Genomic DNA, 24,974 nt, shown 5'->3' on the forward strand with positions numbered 1-24,974 from the left:
ATTGGGTTATTAGGCGGGCTTAGGCATCTGTTCATGAGAACAGATGTGATTCTCTATGGGATGCCTGTCTGCAATTCTCAAAAGCCGCTTAGTCCATTTGGCCATCAAAAAGGGCTTTTTTTTTTTTTTGTAAATCTTTATTCATTTTCAGAACTTATACAAGTGCAAAACAAAATGTACAATCGGATAGAACAAATAACAGCACTTATCTTCAAACAAATATTAAAACAAAGCACTTTACTCCCTCCCATCCTCTCTGGATGTGTTTAGAAATCAGCAAGGAATGAAAGGTTAATCAATCAATCAGTCTTTTATTAACAAATCAATCAGTCTTTTATTACCCAATTGTTCCACATTCATTATTTTGTTGTTTTTTTTTAAAGGCTTTATTAAAATTATTTCATTAATGGCTATATATTAGTTTTAGCATTAGTAGGTGACCACTAAAATAAAATTATCACAGGGGCAATTACCACCTCCTATTTAGGCAGTATTAATGGCTCCTGCCCTGTGGACACAACCTCAGATAAGACGTGGCGACCTGCTGAATTTAAGCATATTAGTAAGTGGAGGAAAATAAACTAACTAGGACTCCTTCAGTAATGGCAAGTGAAGAGGGATGAGCCCAGCTGATTAGTGCATCTGTGCCTTTTCTCCATACCTGGATATGCCCCCCCCCAAATGGCTAAACTAAAGCAGAATGCTTTTCACAGGTGTCAAAGTTGGTTCTCGAGGGCCGCAATCCAGTCGGGTTTTCAGGATTTCCTCAATGAAAATACATGAGATCTATTAGCATACAATGAAAGCCCTGCATGCAAATAATCTCATGCATATTCATTGGGGAAATCCTGAAAACCCAACTGGATTGCGGCCCTCGAGGACCAACTTTGACACCCCTTCCTGAGTTAGCACATCCTGCATTAGACCATTTTTGCTGCATTAGACCTATGTTAGTGCCTAATGTAGCTTAGTAATTTATGTACACAAGTAGGAACTTTGCTAATGTTCCTCTCATGATCCATTCATGTAAATACTGACTTCCATTTATATGCTATTTATGTTACAAATGACTACACTACAAAATAGAGGAACTGGAGTATAAACACCACTATAAATCTAACCAAAACTCCAGTTGAATATAAGCTAGGTACTTTGTGAATTATTGCTCTCACCCTCAATGTCAGTAAATCATTTAAATGAACTTTAAAAGGGGAAAAAATGCCTCAGAAGCCATGGGGCATACCTTTGCACCGGAGCTATGAGATAAAGAGCTAAGTGTTCTCATCGGCTCTCTCCCATGCTTCTATCATTGGCTAAAAAAACACCTTAGAATAACACAAATTTTAAAGTTCAAAATATACTGGAGCCCGTTCCCTAGAGTGCAAGCGTTTTTGCCGCTCTAGAGCCCCGATGAAACAATTTATTTCATCGCGAAACGTTGGCCATCGTCAGCAGAACACGGCAGGGATTGAGTCCCACTTTAAGTTTCAGTCTGTACAAAAACAGAAAGTGAGCAAAGAGACACAGAGTAATCAGCAGTATTCAGTGGAGCAACACATCTCCAAGATAAGCTATGTTTGCTTTCCATTGTACAATAGATATTTAATTTTACTGAGATATTGCTGAAAAATTGATCAATATATTTTGAACTTTAAAATTTATGCTATTCAAAGGGTTTTGGTTTTTTTTTTTAAGCCAATGATAGAAGCATGGGAGAGAGCCGATGAAAATGCTTAGCTCTCTCTCATAGCTCCGGAGCAAAGGTATTCCCCGTGGCTTCTGAGGCATTTTTCCCCCTTTTAAAGAAGTTAATTTAACCCTCTCTTTTACTAAGCCACGCAACCAGCTTACTGAATAATCAACTGGAATTTTGATTAGATTTATAGCGCTATTTATGTTACATACATCCTTACAGAATAGCACTTAGGCATGTACGAGGTGTTCCCTATGTCACCTTTGCGGGCTGGAAGCCTGACTAGGCCATGAACTTTTCTGAGAAATGAGATGCTACCTGACTTCCTTCAGTACTGGTTTCTGGTTGACATCATCTAAGGACATGTTTGAGTAAAACACCTGGTGCTGACTGTCTTGCCCTCCCTATGAGAAGTTTTGGGAAGAGATGCTCACAAAGAAGATACAGTAGGGATGTTCAGAAAAACCCAAAGCAGCATTAGGTTTTGTTTTGTTTTTATCGCCTGCCGCTGCTGTAAAAGCTCCCGTGAATTTGTATGTGCTAGATCAAAATATTTTTTAGGTCCATTCTGTGGTCACTCAAAACCAATGAATATAAGCAACACTGAAATCCATTTTCCCTTAATATTGGCTCATAATTTTGCACTAAACTATATAACAAATACTCTAAATCATATTGTGTTCTGGACTCATGTCCCCCAGAAATTATTAAAGAGGCGCCACTAGAATTTAAACTATCGTCGCTGCACTACTTAGCCCATAACCTAAAAAATGGGAAGTTCCTCACATAATAATAACCCCAATCCTAAAAAATAGTAAAGAATCATCAGCTCTAGTAACCAACTATAGACCAGTAGCATCCATTCCATTTATTGTAAAAATCATGGAAGGATTGGTACACACCCAGTTGATGGAATATCTTAATCAGTTCTCTCTCCTACATGAAATCCAATCCGGTTTTAGACCTTTATTCAGTACGGAGACAGTAATTGCGGCTATCTTAGATAATCTGCGTCTATTGTTTAGCAAGGGCCTCAATGCCCTGATCATGCAATTTGAAATGAGCTCTGCCTTTGATCTAGTAGACCATGGGAAAATGCTATAATGCCTAGACGCTATCGGTATCAGGGATGAGGTGTTGAACTGGTTTCGTGGCTTCCTTATGTCCCGTACCTATCAGGTTCGTTTCAGTTATGATCTTTCCAATACCTGGAGCAATCCTTCCGGTGTGCCGCAAGGGTCACCACTATTCCCATTGCTTTTCAATGTCTACATGTCCTCACTAGGTGAGCAATTAACCAAGCTAGGGATAAAATTATTCAGTTGCACAGATGACTTTACAGTCATCATCCCATTTGCTAATTCTATCTCAGAAACTATTCCCAAGGCATCTGAAGGTATAAATTTGATGGAGCAATGGATGACTGACTTCAAGCTCAAACTTAATTCAGAAAAAACAAAAATTTTTTGTTGCTTCGCCACAACCGCTTGACACCAAAACACCACTATGCATCAATGAACTTAATTACCCTATTCAGTCTACCATGAAGATACTGGGTGTAACCCTGGATCAATGCCTAACCATGAAAGACCAGGTGGACTCAATCAGAAAGGGATTTTTCACTCTCTGGAAACTTAGATCCATTAAATCATATTTTGATACATCAGCATTCAGAATCCTGGTACAATCCCTCGTACTAAGTCAACTTGATTACTGTAACATCGCCTATTTAGCAATTTCCCAAAAGAATGTGCGACGTTTACAATTGATGCAAAATGCAGCGGTCAGACTAATTTTTAGGCTAAAGAAATTTGATCACGTTACACCTTACTACCGACAGTTGCACTGGCTACCGATGGATGCAAGCGTAAAGTTCCATTTTGCCTGCCTCTGCTTTAAAGTACTATACGGACTAGCCCCTAAATACATAACTGATCTTTTCTCCTTCTGAGCCAACAGACACAAGAGAAGCTCACATTCAAACTTCGTGTCCCCCCCCCCAGTTAGGGGTTGTAAACTGAAAAAACACCATGATCACCTTCTCTCACCTTAGGCAGCATTATGGGGTAAAGATCTAGAACAATTGCTTTCGTCTAATACTTATGAGGAATTCAGGAAGCGCCTAAAAACACATCTGTTCCTGAAGTATCTAGACAGCTGACCCGTACATCTCCTCCTCCTTAATAATGGTTCTCTTGACTTATTAACCACCATCTTTCACCTCTTTTAAGTTCAATCAATTTGTATCCTTCTTTGAATCTTTTGTAAACTGCATAGAACTTCACGGTACTGCGGTATATAAACTGTTATTATGCTATGGACATACATTAACCCCCTCTTTTACTAAGGTGTGCTATGCTTTCTAGAGCGCGGTAGATATTAGAGCTCGCTAAATACACGCTAAACGCTAACGCATGCATGTTATTCTATGGTCACATTAGCGGTTAATGCATACGTTGATTTAGCGTGTGCTAAACGCATGCTAAAACGCTTAGCGCACCTTAGTAAAAGGGCCTAAATGTGTAAGCATAAGTAAATTTGACATTAATTTTCTCAAATTTTATTAAAAATTTCTTATACCGCTCAATCAGGCTTCTGAGCAGTGTACAATTCAAAGTTTTATAGTATCCAAAAAAAATACAACTGGTTAAAACTGACAAGTATTGATGACAGGGAGTATTAATAGAACAAAACAAACATATAAAGACTTACAGAGACAAGAGGGGAAAAAAGGCAAGAACTACAATATTCAAAGTAAAGAGAACAAAAAAGGGACAAACAATAGGAAGGGGGTCTGAGGAGGGATTAGCTGTAAGGGTTTTAGCCCTGATAATTGCACCAAGCAAACAAACAACAACATTGGTTAGACAGTTACATTAATAAAGCTGAACTGACCTACAATGCTTTTAGAAAACTCATAAACACTACCTTATTCGACAGATACATCACCTAAACAGAACCTCTCCAAACACTCTGGTTCTTTTCAAAATGCCCTCTGAAATCCTGAACGAGCAGCATTTGTAATTTCAGGACCTTTCTTCTAATATGTCCCCCCCGAACCTCTAAACAAACTGTATATTGTAATTTTCGCTATTTTTTTTTAAATCTCTAAACAAACTGTATATTGTAATTCTCATTTTTTTCTGAAAGCTGCGACTTTTCTTACAGGTCGGCTCCGAAATTCTTAGCAAACAGTATATTTTGTCATTTCGATTTCTCAAGTCCCTGTACTCTGTACTACTTTTACATATTGTAAATCGCTGAATGTCCAGCTCTCTTGAATGTAAACCGCCTAGAAGTCGCAAGATTGTGGCGGTATAGAAGAATAAAGTTATTATTATTATTATTATGATAAGGGCCATTAAATGTCTAAAGCATCTTGAAATAGCAAAGTTTTTAACTTTGATTTAAATCTAGGTAGAGATGCTTCTTGGCAAAGATGATTAGGGATAGAATTCATGGCAAAATTATTAGATCTAAGTGTATTAATTTGTTTTAGGGAGAGGATTGTTAGGAGGTTTTGAGGTACCGAACGGAGGGCTTTTGATGGACAGTAAGGTATTAAGAAGCTATTAATAAATTAAGGTTGATTACTTGAACGGGTTTTAAATGTTAGAAGGAGGATTTTATAATTAATTCTATATTCACCCGGTAGCCAATGTGCTTTACAAAGAAGGGGGGATACGTGATCGTATTTTTTTTGCATTGAAAATAAGTTTTATTGCAGTGTTCTGAACAATTTGTAGGCGTTTTATCTCTTTTTTTGTTATACCCTTGAAAAGAGCATTACAATAATCAACGCAGGATATTACTAAGGAGTGAATTAGAGTATTAAGTGAAGAGGGTTCCAGGAATTTTGTGAGAAATCTAATCATTCTTAACCGATGGAAACAATTCTGAACTACCGTGCTGATGCGTTGAAGAAATATAAATTTTCTGTCAAAAGTGACAACTAACAGTTTTAGGGAACTCACGATTTTAATAGGCAGAGACTTCAATTTTAGCAGAGCATGTGTAGGTAGGCCATCTTTGCTGGGGAAGATCATAACTTTGGAGTTTTCAATATTTAAAGCTAACATATTTGCATCTAGCCAAGAGAATTTCTAGATTACAATGTCATACAGAAATCAAACAAAAATTCACAGAACAACTAAATGTTTGACTGTCACATGGCTGATTGGTCTTTTTTGGGCAAAATGACATCAGCAGCTGATCTGCTGCCTAAAAAATACGTGTGATTACAGGGTTTAAGTTGCCTATCTGCACACAAGCCATGAATTTTTTTTTTTCCATTTACGCTATGATCAGGAAAATATGAAAAAGAACACTTCAAATGAAGAAATTGCCTACGATATTGCTGACACGGTATTTTGGCAAATGGCCTGCTATGGCTCTCTGGTGTGAATGGAATAGTCTTTCAAAAAAATAAATGAATAAAAGACATTAAAGTGATCCAGGAGGAAAAAGATGAAATTTATTATGAGTGAAGCTAGAAACTTTAATGAGTTCTTAACTGCTGTCAAGTACAGACAAGAAAGCCGATGTGGACGTCTACCTTGATCAAAAACATACTTATGATTCTTGGAGCAGAATCTCTTCATGGTGTACATTTCATGAAGCCAGTAGAGATGCATCAAGCATACTGGATGGCCTACAACATATATAGAACTAAAATGTTCATGTTTTCCATTCAACTGCCATATAAAAAGGAGATGATTGTGAAACTAGAACAATTCATCCATTTTCTGGTGCCACTGTGGTTGAGAGCATGCAGAGCATAAGACACACCCATTCTTGATCTGCAATTTTTTCTATGACATGCGTGACTACAGATGCAGTTGGTTGTTAAGTTGCTGACATCATGTTGAATACGTTATCTAACCACTGATGATACTTGTCAGAAGAAGTTGTACTGTTCACACTTTTCAGCAAACATGCTTTAATCACAGATCATTTCAAATAGGACATTGCTTCAAAGTTGTTGAATACACCAGTGCCCTAACAGTTTTGTTGAGGTAAGCTGATTTTCAAGCAGATAATCCAAAGCACATCACTGGGAGATTTTGTTGGATTTGAAAATATTTTCTGTTTCATGCTCTTGATGTTTCACACTCTTGATATTACCAATGAATGGTTGGCAAAGTTAGTGGACAGATGGTCTGAAGATCCAAACTTCAATACTGATTAACAACTTGTCAACACAGTGAAGGTGGTTAATGACCGAGCCGTGCAAGGTGTTAAACTGATAACTGACTTTGCCAGTGTGAGGTCTTGTTCTAAGGAAATGAACAGCATCGAGTGTTTGGAGAAGGCTTGAGTGTTTGGAACACCATTGGTAGATGACTACACAGAACTATACGAGTTTAGCTATTAGTGAAGTATGTTAAATTTCAGTTATTTTCCACAATAAAGTGCAGATATTGAAGGTTCATTTAATAAAACATTGCTAGATGTTTTGCACAAAATGCCTTTTATCAATGTATCATTGCCGAGTGTGAAACTATAAAAAGTTATAGCTATAATACCAATAAATTTTTTCCATTAAGCAAAAATAGCAAATTCTGGACCCCTTTTATCAAGCTGCAGTACAGCATTATAGAGCAGGCTGGCGAGGTAAATGCTCCAATACTCATTCAATTCCTATGATCATAGGATTATTTACCTTGCTAGCCCGCATTAAAACACTTTACTGCGGCATGATAAAAGGGGGCCTTTAAGAAAAACAGAGCTTTATGTAATCAGTAGCTTTGAGCAGACCCAAGGATGGGCTTTAAAAAAATGATTTTATTATTTTCTGATCAAGCACAATCAAATTCATGGGATAAAACTTCAATTTGCACAGTTTTTTTTCCAACTTTGGGTTATTGTGGACAACCCTAAAGATACAGGGCTCCTTTTACTAAGCTGCATTAGGTCTTTAACGTGCGGAATAGCGCGTGCTATATTGCCACGCACGCTAGACCTTAATGCCAGCATTGAGCTGGCATTAGTTTTTCCGCGTAGCGTGCAGTAATTTCCTGCGTGCATGAAAAACGCTAGCATACCTTAGTAAAAGGAGCCTACAGTGATGTGGTATTCATGATTAGCTGCCTTATTTGCAAACCATTCTGTACTAATCCTGAAAAGGAACACATTCTGGATGGCTCAGAGCCCCTCATTTTTCAGGTTGTATATAATCTACTGGACAAATATATGATACCTAATTAGTCTGGACAAGACACCCGGTGACCAATGAGTCTGAGTCTAGAAGCCGGCTTTATTCAGAGTTTTCATTCAGAAAAGAGTTCAAAAAAAGACCTGGTGGCATTCACAGCCCTCAGAGGAGAGAAACTGTGCAACGCCTAAGAGACTAACCTCTCTCTGATAATTGCTTGAAGTTACAGAGATGACTTCTAGACGCAAACAATTTATGTCTTCCAACAGAGACTGAAAGAGTCTGGCATTGCGTGCAAAGCCAAGGATTATATCTGACTTACCCTGTAAATTATCCAGCAGTTGCTGACCTAGCTTGGTGTTACAAGAATGGCTAGAGCTAAGGGAAGGAGATTCTATCTATTAGAAAAGGGTGCTATCTCCGGGGACATTACTCACTGCAGAGGGAGAGGAAGGTTCATTTCTGGGCATAGTTATTGTTCTTTCCTTAGCTTGCAAAAGACAAGAGATTCTCAAGTACATTTGCTGCTATATTGTAATGACTTCTTAGAAAATCATTGTAATTGTGCTGTAACAAAATATCTGTAAGTATACACATACCTTCATTGTGTATTCCTTGGCTATATAAAAAGGGACTTATCTTGTAAGCTTTCTTGCCATATTTGGTAATTATTATTATTATCCTATACAGTATATACCATATATACTCAAATATAAGATTAAATTTTTGGGCCAAAAAAAAAGGGCCAAAAATGGGGGTCTCATCTTATATTTGGGTCAGCACCCACCTGCCCCCCTCCCAGACTTATTGCAGGCCTCTGCCGGGCCTGCTATATGATCTGGAGGGCCAGAACAGGAGGGATCCCTACTGTCTCCTGACCTGACCAGACCAACTCTGATAATTTTTTTACCTCCCTCCTGCCTCCCTACGCGCATATTTTTGCATCAGGCAGGAGCAAACTTTCCACGCTACTGCCAAATGCTGAGCCCCTCTCAATGGCTGCTGTGAGTTCTTGTGGTCCAGTGGTGTACCAGAGTGAGCTTTTTACGCTCCTGCACAGCGCTGAGCCACTCACTGAATGGCCGCCACCATTTCTTGTGGGACTCACGAGAACTGGCGGCAGCCATTCAGGGAGTGGCTCAGCACTGGGCAGGAGCGTAAAAAGCTCACTCCTGCCCAGTACATCGCCTGGCCACGAGAACTTGAAGCAGCCATTCAGGGAAGGGCTCAGCATGGGGCAGGAGTGCAGAAAGCTCGATCCTGCCCGGTAAAAAAAAATGTCAGAGTTGGCCCTCCTGTCTCGGCCTTCCACTGGAGCACCAGGTCATATGGCAGGCTCGATGGAGACTTGCAGAATATCGGGAGAGAGGGGGAACAGGGTACAGAGACTGGCAGGGAGGGAGGGGGACAGGGTGGGCAGTGCAGGGCGTGAGGGGGGATGGGTGCAGATCCTGTCAGGGCAGGGCACATGAATATTAACACCCCCCAGCTTATATTTGAGTCAACCTTTTTTAGGGGAAAAAGGGTACCAAAATTTACATTGATAATTTTTAGTCATATGGCAGCTTATATTTGAGTTAACCTTTTTCCCTCCTTTTTGGGGGGAAAAAAGGGTTCCTCGACTTACATTCAGATCATCTTTAGTTGTGTGGCAGCCACGAGGTCAGAAACATGGACACTCCATTGCAAGATTGCACCATCGAAGAACAACATGCAGTAGTGAGCTTTCTTTGAGCAGAGGGAGTGAAACTTTTGGAAATTCACCATCAGATATTGACTCAGTATAGACATAGCACCATAAATCAACAAAAGGTTTATGAATGGGTATAAAGATTTTAAGTGGGAAGAACAGGTATAACCGACTGAAGGTTGTTCTGGTCACCCATCAACATCGTGCGCACAAGAGCACATTGACAGGGTGGATTCTTTGATTAGAGAAGACCGATGGATAATGGTTTCTCAATTGGCTGCAGATTTGGATATCAGCTATGGATCTGCATTTGCTATAATGCATGATGACTTGGGATACAGATAAATCTGTGCACAATGGGTTTTCAAACAGCTTACTGATCTGCACAAGCAACAGCGTGTAGAGGATGCGACCCAGTTCCTGAGACAGTTTGAAGAAGATCCGAGTATTCTAGAGAGAACTGTCACCGGCGATGGGACATGGGTGCATCACTATGACCCAGAGAGCAAAAGACAAAACGTGGAGCAGAAAATCCATATTTTCCAGCGAAGAAGAAATTCAAAAAAATCATATGAACCTTCTTTTGGGATATGAAGGGTTCTATTGTGGTACATTTCCAAGTGCATGGGCAAACAGTGCACAGCAAAAATTACTTGTGCATTGTTGTGAAATGAACTTAAACTTGCAATTCACAGCAAATGAAGAAGAATGTTGTCCAAAACAGTATTGCTGAGACATGACAATGCACGTCCTCATACAGCAGCAGTGACAGAAGAGACAATGCAGCAACTTGGGTTCCAATGTCTCCCACATCCTCCTTACAGCTCAGATCTGGCATTTAGTGATTGTCACATCTTTGGTCCACTGAAAGAGACGCTGCAAGGTCACAGATTCACCTCTGATGATGAAATAAAGGAAGCGGTGCTCACCTGGCTTCGGGAGCAGCCGAAAAGCCTCTTCTCTGCAAGTATGCAGAAGCTGGTTAAACGATGCAACAAATGTGTCGTCTTGCACGGGGACTATGTGGAAAAGTGATATTTTTAATTGCTCACAGTTACTTCTATTAAAGCTGTTAATTGTATTTTGCTTTTACCTTTTGATTCTCAACTTGATATTTCCCTTCTTGTGTATAGACAGTATTTGAATCTCTGGGCCAAATACAAGTAGAACATCATCCTCTAGGCTTGATATTATACTAATTATTCTAGCTATAATTATAATACCCTGTAAGTTCTCCTATAGGCACCCTGCTGGCACTTGCACATGTAAATATAGTATTCTATATATTTATGCACACAAGGGGCATGAATGTAGTTGATTAGGTTATAGAATTGCATTTATAAGCTTCAAATTCTATTTTCTTTTAAATGAAGATAATACCAGTCTCTAATGCCAAAGAACAGAGAGCTTTTGGTTCGAAAGTAAGAATGAAACTCAATGATTAATAGTTTGCTTGAATTAGGGAAGGATCATATTATATGCTTATAGATATCACAGATAGCACTTTAGGCTTATTGAGTTATGCATGGGCAGTTTGAGGCCAAAGGCAATACACGTTTTGAATATCTTAGTTATGCATGGGCAGCTCCAAAGCAATTTACTTTTACAATGGCATTTGCAAATTATGCCCTCTTTTGTACACCACCATGTCTTTATTGTACTTTCATGCAAGGTCCTTATCAAGAATACATGTGCAGTTCTGCTGTATAAACCAGTTCTTTGGATTTCATGAATTTGCCTGCTCTGAAGACAGTTTTTATTAGAAAATTTGATTGTTATAACAAATGCGGAAGATTGATCTGTAATGAGGAACCACTGTGATTAAGGCTCAAAGACTACTTTTTTGCAAATATATAGAGAAACATAGAAAGCATGCATGACATATAATGAATGTCTGTTAGATAAAGGTTTTATTCTTATTAAAGATGAGCGGGCACAGACATGCTGAACCAATGAGTTATGAAACCTCAAGTATGAAGAGTAAGAATAAACTGTATTTATAAAATGTATTTAATTTGTATTGCACTTATTGAAAATATTGAAAATGAATAAAGAATTTATATATATAGAAATATAAAAGGATGGGAGGGAAGGGGATAAATTTAATTTGATAAGATAAATTGTAGAATTTCAAGTGATATATCTATGTTAAAATGTTAATACCAATGTTGATGTACTTGATGTAAGTTATAAAATGAATATAGAATAAAAAAAAAAAAGAATAAACTCTACACTTCTCCCTCCGTATTCGCTGTGATAGGGGATTAACAGAACTGCAAATACAGAAAAACCGCAAATAACTTTTTCATATGTTATTCGCTGTTTTCTATTAAAAACCACCGTGAAAAGGGTGAAACCACAAATAACATGGTGAGAGACCTGGCCTGCTCCTGAAGGAGAGGCAAAACACGGTGAAGAAAGTGCTTAGAATCGTCGATTTCTCTATGCAAGCTGATGTAATTTGTGGGGAGGAGCCAGCAAGCTAAAAACCGTGAATAATCAAAACTGTGAATGCTGAAACCACGACTACGGAGGAAGAAGTGTATATTGAACAGGCCAGCCGCTGCCATCAGAATAGGACCTGCATTTTTTGCTATGAAAGAGGAAACATATGGTTCAGGGGGAGCCAGAGGTAGTGGTGATGCTTTCCATATGAGCCAAGGGAAGAGGCAGATGCAACAGGAATCTCTGGGTGCTCCGCATGTGTAGAGAAAGGACTGGGAGAGTTTTGGAAGTTGTGTGTAGGTGCAAACATTTTATTTTGTTTAGTTTTTTTTTTGTATCATTTATGGTTAGTTTGCTGGCTTTTAAATTTTCATTTCAGAGCAAATTTGTTAACAGTTTTCACTATTCTTCAGTGGCACCTATTGAAGCAGCAGAAAAGTACAGTAGAGTCTCAGTTAACCAGGTCTCATTTAACCGGGACTCTCATCCAACTGGCAAAGTAAAGTCCCTGAAGCACCAGCATCTGTGGTCCTGAGCCACAAACCCTCCTCCCTCCTTCAAGCCCCAAAGAACTACAAGTGGTGATAGTCCCACGAGCTTCACCTGCCCCCTGACTCAAAGCACCAGCGCAGCAGCATCCTGAGCCACAAATCCTCCCTCCTTCAAGCACTCAAGCCCCCAAGACCTGAAGCAGCTATGAGCCCCCCTCCCTCCCGCCCCAAAGCACCAGCGAGGCAGTGGTCCTGAGCCACAAAGCCCCCCTCTTTCCTCAAGACCACAAGCCCTGAAGCAGGTGCAAATCCCCCTCCCACGCTGAAGTACCAGTATGGCAGTGGTCCTGAGTTGCAAGGCCCTCCTCCCTCCCTCAAGCCCTTTAGTGGCAGAAGCAAGTGGAGGGCCTGAGCTAAGAACTCCCTTCCTTCCTCCCTCTCTCTTTTCTTTACTCAAAGTGCAGTGGTCAGCTGGAGGCAGCCTCAAAACAGGCTGCTTGCAGCCAGCCCCGGCAGGGTCTTTACTCTGATGCATCACTTCTGAATCGTCAGAAGAAAGGCCCTGCCAGGGCTAGTTGCGAGCAGCCTGTTTTGAGGCTGCCTCCTGATGACTGCTGCACTTCGGGGTAAGGAAGAGAGAAAGGGCAGGAGCGAGGGGGTTCGGGGCTCAGGGCTTCTGCTGCTTCTGCCACTAAGGGGCTTGAGGGAGGAAGAAAGGAGGGCTTTGTGGCTCAGGACCACTGCCATACTGGTGCTTCGGGGCAGGAAGGAAGGGAGGGTGGATTGAGAGTGTGATAGACAAGGTTTCTAACACTCTCCCAATTAACCAGAAAAAGCTATCTGGCATCCACCAATCCCCGTGAGTGCCGGATAACTTGAGATTCTACTGTAGTTCTATAAAGGCTATTTGGAGCCTATTCTTTAAAGGAAAGTAAGTATCTGCAGTTAGTCCACCCCACATATCCTTTTGTGTACAGAAGGTGCATGTGAGCCACACCTACAGATATATGTGCATCCCAATGGATTACGGACATCTACCAACATGAACAACATTAGCACTACAGCTATAGAAAACCAGCAGTTGCAGGATCTCATAATAGTATAAATGGGATTCTGGCAATCATGTGACATAGCTACATTGCACTTGGGCTAGCTACATTGTACTTGGACTACCAACACCAATGTCTATGGCTTGAATAGGTCCTCAATGCTTTAAAGAATGTAGGTATGGTATATAAAAAGAACTAGAACTCACCAGGGTTTTCCTATTCAGGGTCGGCATTAGTTGGAGGAGGGGAGGCAAAGAGGACAGCTGTCCTATTTCCCACAGCTAAAGGAAGGCCCTGGCCCCTATAGTCCATCACCTCTTATCCTCTCTCTCTCTGATCTAACAAGCCCCTCCCTCCTTTTCCCTGGTTTACTATAAAACACATTTTTCTTCATAGTAACATAGTAGATGACGGCAGATAAAGACCCGAATGGTCCATCCAGTCTGCCCAACCTGATTCAATTAAAAAAAAAATTTTTATTTTTTTATTTTATTTTATTTTTTTTTCTTCTTAGCTATTTCTGGGCGAGAATCCAAAGCTTTACCCGGTACTATGCTTGGGTTCCAACTGCCGAAATCTCTGTTAAGACTTACTCCAGCCCATCTACACCCTCCCAGCCATTGAAGCCCTCCCATGCCCATCCTCCACCAAACGGCCATACACAGACACAGACCGTACAAGTCTGCCCAGTAACTGGCCTAGTTCAATCTTTAATATTATTTTCTGATTCTAAATCTTCTGTGTTCATCCCATGCTTCTTTGAACTCAGTCACAGTTTTACTCTCCACCACCTCTCTCGGGAGCGCATTCCAGGCATCCACCACCCTCTCCGTAAAGTAGAATTTCCTAACATTGCCCCTGAATCTACCACCCCTCAACCTCAAATTATGTCCTCTGGTTTTACCATTTTCCTTTCTCTGGAAAAGATTTTGTTCTACATTAATACCATTTAAGTATTTGAACGTCTGAATCATATCTCCCCTGTCTCTCTTTTCCTCTAGGGTATACATATTCAGGGCTTCCAGTCTCTCCTCATACGTCTTCTGGCGCAAGCCTCCTATCATTTTCGTCGCCCTCCTCTGGACCGCCTCAAGTCTTCTTACGTCTTTCGCCAGATACGGTCTCCAAAACTGAACACAATACTCCAAGTGGGGCCTCACCAATGACCTGTACAGGAGCAACAACACCTTCTTCCTTCTACTGACTACGCCTCTTTTTATACAGCCCAGAATCCTTCTGGCAGCAGCCACTGCCTTGTCACACTGTTTTTTCGCCTTTAGATCTTCGGACACTATCACCCCAAGGTCCCTCTCCCCGTCCGTGCATATCAGCTTCTCTCCTCCCAGCATATACGGTTCCTTCCTATTATTAATCCCCAAATGCATTACTCTGCATTTCTTTGCATTGAATTTTAGTTGCCAGGCATTAGACCATTCCTCTAACTTTTGCAGATCCTTTTTCATATTTTCCACTCCCTCTTCGGTGTCTACTCTGTTACAAATCTTGGTATCATCTGCAAAAAGGCACACTTTTCCTTCTAACCCTTCAGCAATGTCACTTACATACATATTGAACAGGATTGGCCCCAGCACCGAACCCTGAGGGACTCCACTAGTCACCTTTCCTTCCTTCGAGCAACTTCCATTAACCACCACCCTCTGGCGTCTGTCCGACAGCCAGTTTCTGACCCAGTTCACCACTTTGGGTCCTAACTTCAGCCCTTCAAGTTTGTTCAACAGCCTCCTATGAGGAACTGTATCAAAGGCTTTGCTGAAATCCAAGTAAATTACATCTAGCATATGTCCTCGATCCAGCTCTCTGGACACCCAATCAAAAAATTCAATCAGGTTTGTTTGGCACGATTTACCTTTTTTAAAGCCATGTTGCCTCGGATCCTGTAACCCATTAGATTCAAGGAAATACACTATCCTTTCTTTCAGCAACACTTCCATTATTTTTTCAACAACTGAAGTGAGGCTCACCGGCCTGTAGTTTCCTGCTTCATCCCTGTGACCACTTTTATGAATTGGGACCACATCCGCTCTCCTCCAATCCCCAGGAATCACTCCCGTCTCCAGAGATTTGTTGAACAAGTCTTTAATAGGACTCGCCAGAACCTCTCTGAGCTCCCTTAGTATCCTGGGATGGATCCCGTCTGGTCCCATCGCTTTGTCCACCTTCAGTTTTTCAAGTTGCTCATAAACACCCTCCTCCGTGAACGGCGCAGAATCTACTCCATTTTCTCGTGTAACTTTGCCAGACAATCTCAGTCCTTCTCCAGGATTTTATTCTGTGAACACAGAACAGAAGTATTTGTTTAGCACATTTGCTTTCTCCTCATCACTCTCCACATATTTGTTCCCAGCATCTTTTAGCCTAGCAATTCCATTTTTTATCTTCCTCCTTTCACTAATATATCTGAAAAAATTTTTATCTCCCTTTTTTACATTTTTAGCCATTTGTTCTTCCGCTTGTGCCTTCGCCAAACGTATCTCTCTCTTGGCTTCTTTCAGTTTCACCCTGTAGTCCTTTCTGCTCTCCTCTTCTTGGGTTTTTTTATATTTCATGAATGCCAACTCTTTCACCTTTATTTTCTCAGCCACTAGGTTGGAGAACCATATCGGCTTCCTTTTTCTCTTGTTTTTATTGATTTTCTTCACATAAAGGTCCGTAGCCATTTTTATCGCTCCTTTCAGCTTAGACCACTGTCTTTCCACTTCTCTTATGTCCTCCCATCCTAACAGCTCTTTCTTCAGGTACTTTCCCATTGCATTAAAGTCCGTACGTTTGAAATCTAGGACTTTAAGTATCGTGCGGCCGCTCTCCACTTTAGCCGTTATATCAAACCAAACCGTTTGATGATCGCTACTACCCAGGTGAGCACCCACTCGAACATTAGAGATACTCTCTCCATTTGTGAAGACCAGATCCAATATCGCTTTTTCCCTTGTGGGTTCCGTCACCATTTGTCTGAGCAGAGCCTCTTGAAAGGCATCCACAATCTCCCTACTTCTTTCCATTCCGCAGACGGAACATTCCAGTCCGCATCCGGCAGGTTGAAATCTCCCAACAGCAGAACCTCCTCTTTCCTTCCAAACTTTTGGATATCCACAATCAGATCCTTATCAATTTGCTGCGATTGAGTCGGAGGTCTGTAGACTACACCCACGTAGATAGAAGTTCCATCTTCTCTTTTCAGAGCAATCCATATCGCTTCTTCCTCTCCCCAGGTCCCTTGCATTTCGTTCGCTTGGATATTGATCTTTACATAGAGAGCTACTCCTCCACCTTTATGACCATCTCTGTCCTTCCTAAAAAGATTATATCCCGGTATGTTTGCATCCCATCCATGTGATTCACTGAACCATGTCTCTGTGATAGCAACAATATCTAGATCTGCCTCTAATATCATGGGGGTCATCAGCAGTGAACGATTCTAATACATTGCTTGTTGAACACAGAAGAGGGATAGCTCAAGGGCTAATTCAAAACCAAACCCTGTATCAGTTTTAGCGACAATCACATTTGCTGACTCAATGCACAAAATGGCTCACCGTGTTTTTCCTCTTGATCGCCCATTTTCCAATCCGGACATGCAAATTAACTATTTAATATTAAAATTCTATGCAAACTACCCAAGTGATTGATACAACAACAAAAAGAGATTTAAAAAAGTGACTGGTCAAGAGCAGTTACTTACCTGTCTTACTGGCACTTTTTATTAATGAGCACAGATGCTCATTAATGGGGCACAATATCTGCCCCATAAAAAAAAAAGAGAGAACCCCCCCCCACACACACACGATGGCCCTTCCCAATGTCTCCCCAATAAACCAGCACCAGGGACTGAGCCCCCTGCGCCAGTGAATATCGACAGGAGAGATGCCCACTCCCTCCTGCCTTGCTGACCCCTAGGCTATTCCAGAAGACACCAAGGACTTCACTGTCACACCCACTTCAAAACTATTTTTAGAAAACACCTAATGTGAAAGGTTAACACACACTAACAGTCAAACTACCACAAAATGCTTTAACACATTTTGTAATAGCCTGATGGCATGTGCTATCCTTTGCATAAGGGCTCCTATATGTTTTTGTAACCTGAAGAAGCATGTACTATTGTTGTTAAAATTTGCCTACACACTTTGCATCTTTTTATCATAAAGTAATATCGAGGCTTTATGATATTAGATGAAGGTGTACATTTAGAAGGGTAAAGTTTAAACTAACTATTTTTTAAAATCTTTATTAATTTTTAATTCAAAAACAATGCATTTAAATATACATATAATTAACTTCAAAATTGCATTTACATCAATCATAGAAATACTTCAAAAACATTTCTCACTCACTCCCACCCCAATACAAGAATAAAAACAAAATGCATTATTTCAGACATATAATGGAAATCATATTGAACTTATTAATCAATGATAACATCAAAATATAATACCCCTCCGCCCACCCACCCACCCTCCCTGGATGTGTAAATCAAAGAAGAAATGAGGAGAATAATCCAGCTAATCATTGTTAACAAAATTTGTCAATGGATTCCATGTTAATTTAAATAACTTATTATTACACAAAATTTCTGAATTCATTTTCTCATATTTGTAGCATAAACATAAATAGCGCACGCTACAATGCCCCACGTGCTAGATGCTAACGCCAGCATTGAGCTGGCGTTAGTTCGAGCCGCGTAGCATTGGGTTAGCGTGTGCTAATCTGCTGCATGCACTAAAAACGCTAGCGCACCTTAGTAAAAGGAGCCAAAAGATTCCCACCAAAAGGAGAAATTAAGTTGATCCCAATTTTTCCAGTTTTTGGTAACCATTTGTATGGCTATCCAGTCATAATGGAAAATAATCTACTTTTGTATTTGTCTAAAGGAGGTTTAGGTGACAACAATGTACCACAGATACGCCTCATACGAAAACGGAATCAAAGACTCCAAAATCAAATTAATTTGTCTCCAAATTGATTTCCAAAAGATGAGTATCAAAGGACAATAGAACTAAATAAATACCTGTTTGTGATTTGAAAGCATGAGATGATTACAAAACAATATTTAAAATTGTTAAAATATATTACTTCTATTTCTTTTTATTCCTATGAAACCATTTTAGAGTGAAAATATTTTCATAGCATTCTCACAGCAAATTGGATTTAATTTACCTATGGAACATCCAATGTTGAACTTTTCAATTCCATCTTTCCATTCTTATCTTAAGTAAAAATGGCTGTTAAGGTTTATTGTTGTTGTTTTTTTACATACATTATACACAAAAGTTAATTATATATTAGAAGAAAACCACAAAACTGGAAATTACCTTCTGTCTCTTCCTAAGAGTGAAGTTCTTCCAGAGAAGAAGTTCCAGCTGATCTAAACACCCCATTGAAGTTATTAGGATTTTCTTTTATCACATTAAAGGAGAGTTATGGTGATATATGATCAATAAATCCTGGAAAATGTATAAAGAATAAAAATTAGATCTAAGTAAGTGACACAAAGGATTGTTTTTTTAAAGCAGCTTTTGAGAGATATAATTACTGTAAATTGCTCAAATAACCAGAAAAAAAACAAAACAAAACCAATATAAAACGCTACTATAGATTTTGCATCTGATATTCAGGCAGAAATAACTGGCTTGATAGTGACTCAGCAAATACCTTTTAGTATACAAGGGAGCTCATTTTCAAAACAGAAAAACATCCAAATCTGTCACAAGGGAGGGTTTGGATGGCCATAAACAAGTTATTATGAAAACTTATTAACCATATGAAAAGTTATTAACCCAACCTACAACTTCCTAAATTCTGAGTGTTATTTTGCCACCATAGCTGAAAAGTGTGTTATCTTATTTCATTAAGTCCCAATTTGCAGAAACAAAATTCTATGTTTTGATATTGTTTCAGATCTTTGATTGAACCATATCCATATCATTGTTTTCTTGGTTGGGCTGAAAACATTTCAGCACCCCTTCATAGGTATAAAACATCCAAATCATATAATCAATTATCTTAAAAAAAAAAAAAAAAAAACACCAAAAAAAAACACTTTCTATCATACTGGATGCTTAGGTATAGGCGTCCAAAAACTGGGCATTTTGTGGGTGGAACATAGGTGTGAATTTGGTGCTATTAGCAGATGAACGCCTTTACACAATAATGGATAGCAAAATGATTTATCTGGGCATTCTGAAACATGCCCAGAGTTAGACCTGTTTTAAACATGAGTAAAGTGAGTAAGAATTTGTCTTTTGATTGTGTTGGAGAGTGGAAAGCAAGAACTGAGCATTTGTTTGAACTACTGGAGAGTCGCTGAGTGCTGTATTGTCTTTCAATTTCTATCCTATTGTCCCCAAAGAGCTCAGAACGTGTCACAGGTTAAACATACGTGGAGGGGCATAATCAAAAGAAACATCTAAGTCCCCTTTTGGCCTAAGTCCCTAAACAGTGAAAGTAGGTGGCAAGGAAATGTCCATTCTCAAAAAAAAAGTCCAAAATGAGATTTTTCTGTAGAATGGCCTACATCTACTTTGAGCAGTTTAATCGCCCAGACCACCACCACATCTATCCTTATCACACATTCCCGGCCAAAAAAAAAAAAAAATTGTCCAAGTCCCAAATGCCCAAAACAAGACCTTTTAGGCGAAGGAAGGGTCAGTCCTTTGCCTAAAAGCAGGATTCTGTAACCGGCATCTATAATAAACAACGCCCGCCGGTTACAGAATCCTAGAACTGCCCCCCCATAGGGAGGGGCATAGGGTCTGATTGGCCCAATCGCCTAAGGCACCACACATAGGAGGGGTCTTAGGCACATGGGCCAACCAAATTGTAGGTTATAATTTATGCTAGACTTGCCATAATTTCAGTACAAGTTTCCAATACAAGTTTGTTCCTAGCAAGACACTTATTTTTTTTTTTTTTCTTTTTTATTTATCATTTTAATACATCCTATATACAAAGATGTTTAAAGAAATACAGAAATATTGTCTCTTAGTCATAATACAAACCAAGAATCGAAATTTAAACATTCAAAATAAATCATATAATACAGTCCACAACCTGGAGAGAAGAGACAAGATGAAATAAAAACCCCTCGGGAAAGGGGAAATATACAAAAGAAAAATAGAAATAAAGAAATAGAGCAGCCTGATCTTATCCTATCCAAAATAAATCAACCGCATTATTAACCTTTATCATTCGGACTGTGTAGAGATACCTTTACCTTCAAGGAAAAAACCTAATTGGGCAGGTTCGAAGAAAATATATTTACTTCCTTGATAGGAAATAAAACATTTGCAAGGAAATCGCAACTGAAAACTTGCCCCCAAAGCAATCACCTTTGGTCTATATAGCAGAAATTCTTTCCTCCTAGATTGTGTCCACCTCGAAACATCAGGAAATATATATACCCTTTCTCCCAAATATGTAATCTGCTTTAAATTAAAATATAATTTAAGCAACATCTCTTTGTCTTGAAGAAATACCAACGAGACCAATAAAGTTGCTCTTCCCTGAGTTTCAATATCAGAAGATTGCAGAATAACGGAAACATCTAATTGAGCATTTTCATCCACTAAGGCTTTTTCTTTCTGCACTTGTTTTAAGTAATAAATTCTTTGTATCGGAGGAAGACTTACTTCAGGTACATTTAAAACATTCAACATAAAGTTCTTAAACAGTTCTTGAGGAGACATGAACTTGGCAACCGGAAAATTAAGAATCCTCAAATTTAAATTCTTTTGCTGGTTCTCCAGGTTTTCAATCTTCCTCAAAATCATCATTTTATCTGTTGTTTGTTTAGAAATTAAATTCTTAGTCTCTGTTGTTTCTTTATCTAATTTTTTTAAGTCCACTTGGTGTTGCTGGGTAATAGTTTCTAGGGAGCTTATCCTGGAAGTAGAATTCTGAGTTGTAGTAAGAAAATTAGAACATACCAGGTGCAAATTCTCTATCGCAGTCCAGATAGAATCCAGGGTAACAGCCTGTGGTTTCACCAACGGTCCGAGGAGGGGGATACCGGCCGGCTTTGGTACGGCTCCTGCGATGGAATTCTGAACTCCTACAGCCTCCCCGACGCTGGTTACCAATGGCTCCTCTCCCCCAGGACGCTGACTCTCCGACATCGGAGTCAGCGTGTCTGCTGTGTGTTTCACTTCCGGGTTCACTTCGGAGAGTGAATGAGCCTCCCCCCACACTCCGGGGGAGCCCTCTTGCCAATTCCTCTGCGACGAAGATTCTCCTGGGATGGGAGGGGTATGCGGTCCTCGTGGGCTCAGCGAGAGAGACATCTCGCTGTCCAAGCTGTGGAGTTCCCTCTCCACAGCAGCGGAGGCGCCCGACATGGAAGGAGGAACTGTGAAAGCTGTTATCACAGTTTGCCTCGGCGTCGAGAAGCCCGAGGTAGGTAGAGGGATACCCCTCGTTTTCCCTCTTCTTTTAGGCATTGAAATATAAACGTTAAAGTTGAAATAAAGGAAATTTTTCCCCAGAAGAGAGAAGTGCTCCTCTCAGCGTCCTGCTCCAGACGCCATCTTGCCCGTTCCCAGCAAGACACTTATTAAGGGTCAAATACTAATACTGTATATATAATATACAGTTTACTGGTTACAATTTACCCTGGTTATTCTTACAGTGTAAATTTTCCAGTACAAGTTGGATTTGCCATAGCTATAATACAGTATTTTACCTTATAAGCTTTCCTTAAGTGACATATATCAGGTTCTGGTACCAATGTACATTTCTTTGTAGTCCATCGGTCAAGGGTAGGGGATTAGGTGAAGAGGTATGTTTTTATTACTTTCCTAAAGTTAAGAAGTCCTTCAAGAGATCTGATCTGCGGGGGCAATCGATTCCAGTGGCTCAATATGTAGTGGGAATAGGAACATTGTTTGGCGGTTTGCAGTTGCAAGGCACGACCAGGGGGCATTTCGAGGTGCATTTCAGACTGAGAGCAGAGCGATCAATTCGGTACATACGGAGGAAGCTTAGACATCACATAGCCTGATGCCATGTCTTGCATGGATTTGAACACTAGAATCAGGCCCTTGAAGTTACGTTTAGCTATGGGAACCAGTGAGCAGATGCTAGAGCCTAGGAGACAGGGTCAAGGGCACAGAGGTTTTCATCAAAGGACCCAGACTGTCCTACTAGGAACACACAAATCTCGCCCCAAGCCTATCAAATATGGTGTTCCTCAAGGCGCCCTTCTATCCCCCCTCCTATTCAACCTCTACATCAGGCCTGTCATTGATATAGCGCAGAAATATAGCATTAAAATCCACTCTTATGCAGATGACATCCAGCTGCTCCTCCCACTAGGCGAGAACCGATCGTCCCAAATTACTAACCTCCAACATTGCCTCTCTGATATGAAAACTTGGATGTCAAACAACAAACTTCAACTAAACGCCACTAAAACAGAACTCTTATGGATCAGGAAAAAAAGCACCAAATTCACACGTCCTACCCTAGCATGGGACTCCACTCTACTAACGGCAACAGATCAGGTACGCAGCCTAGGAGTAACCTTAGATGGACACCTATCCCTATCTGACCACATATCCCAAGTAATCTCCACCTCCTTCTACTACCTCCGCCAACTGAAAAGGATCAAACCCTACATCTCCACACCTGACCTCGCCCAACTCCTCTACGCATATGTCCTCTCCAGAATGGATTACTGTAACTCCCTATTTAATGGACTAACCAAAAATAATCTCAAACGCCTCCAACGTGTCCAAAATGCAGCTATCCGCCTCCTACACAACCTCAACTACCATGATCCCGTCTCCCCAGCACTCCGCGCTGAACACTGGCTCCCAATTAGCCAGCGCTGTGCTTTCAAGGCCCTAGCAGTAGCCCACAAGAGAATTTATGCCACCACCCCCTCCTACATAAAATCTAAGCTTCCCATCTACACCCCCACTCGCACCCTCCGCTCAAAATCGGAAATACGCCTATGCATTCCCCCTGGAAGGTCCCTCCTCTCAGAAACTGCCCGCAAACGATCCTACAGCCACTTCATCCCACATCTCTGGAATAAACTCCCCCCCCAACTCAGGCAACAGAACTCTTTATTGACATTCCGTAAAATGGTAAAGACCCTCCTCTTCAACTAAAGGTCTCCCTCAGTCTACACCCCCCCTTAAACCCCACCTCTCTCTTCTCTCCCCTATTTAACTTCTCCTAAATTTCAATATAGTCCTCTCTTAGTCTGTACTCTGATAAATTGTTTGTACCCTGATAAATACTGCACAATCTTGTATGTCCAAGCATCTAAACCTATTGTACATCTTATTTGCCTAATTACTTCTACTGTGTATGTTTACTTGTAGACCGTTCTGAGCTACTGGGAGAACGGGATATAAATCTAAATAAATAAATAAATAAAATAAATAAATAAATAGAAGCCTAATCACCACATTTTGAACACACTGAAGACGATGTACGTTCTTTGCTATGAGACCATTGAATAGAGAATTGCAGTAATCTATGCGGGAGAGTATCAAGGCATAGAGTAGTTGGGCGAGGTTGGACTCTGAAAAATAGCTCCTTATTTTTTTGGAGTTGTTGTAGGTAGTAATATGAGGAAGATATGGTTGCTGTATTCGTAGGCTGCACACTTGGTCTTTCACAGTTATAGTAGTTGAGCCCAACACAGCAAGGGACTGGCATGGTCGCAGTGTTCTTTGCGGATCCAAAGGAGTTCCATCTTGGAGGTATTTAGTTGTAGTTTGTTGATGGCCATCCAGTCTTGATTTCCGAGAGGCAGTTTAGGAGCTTTGAAATCTGGGCATCACAGGCTTCTCCTAGCAGTAGGTACAGTTGGATATCATTCACAAATGAGTGAATCTGTATTTGATATGTCATAAGAAGATAAGAATTGCCACTGCTGGGTCAGACCAGTGGTCCATTGTGCCCAGCAATCCGCTCCCGCAGCGGCCTCCAGGTCAAAGACCAGAGCCCTAACTGAGATCAACCCTAACTGCGTACGTTCCAGTTTAGCAGGAACTTGTCCAACCTTGTCTTGAATTCCTAGAGGGTGTTTTCCCCTATAACAGCCTCCAGGAGAGCGTTCCAGTCTAACATAGAGATTGAATATCAGGGATATAATAGAGCTCCCTGTGGAGCACCATATTTGATTGGTTTTGGTTTTGATAGCACATCATTGAGCAGATTGCTTTGAGATCTGTTATTCATAAAATAGGTGAGCCATTGTAGCGCAATGTCTCGGATTCCAGTTTCAGAGAGCCATTCAATGAGGCAAGGATGGTCAATAGTGTTGAATGCTGCGCTGAGATCCAGAAGCACCAGAAGGACATCATTTCCCTAATTCATGAGTTTCTAGCAGTTGTCGATGATGTCGAGAAGGATGATTTCAGTACTGTGGAATTTCCTGAATCCAGATTGGAAGGCGGATAGGGCTCCTTGTTTGTCAATAAAA

General features: G+C 40.4%; 1 protein-coding gene across 1 annotated transcript in view; it reads right to left on the minus strand.

Annotated features, from left to right (window-relative positions):
• LOC117345793 (phospholipid-transporting ATPase ABCA1-like) overlaps positions 1–24,974 on the minus strand; it is an 815,268-nt gene that overhangs the window by 695,583 nt on the left and 94,711 nt on the right. The window contains exon 3 of the mRNA XM_033914956.1: positions 18,853–18,984. Coding sequence (XP_033770847.1) covers positions 18,853–18,918 — 66 coding nt within the window. The 5' untranslated portion in view covers positions 18,919–18,984. The remainder of the gene's footprint in view (positions 1–18,852; positions 18,985–24,974) is intronic.

The sequence above is a fragment of the Geotrypetes seraphini genome, chromosome 1, assembly GCF_902459505.1.
Source record: "Geotrypetes seraphini chromosome 1, aGeoSer1.1, whole genome shotgun sequence".
Taxonomy (NCBI): domain Eukaryota; kingdom Metazoa; phylum Chordata; class Amphibia; order Gymnophiona; family Dermophiidae; genus Geotrypetes; species Geotrypetes seraphini.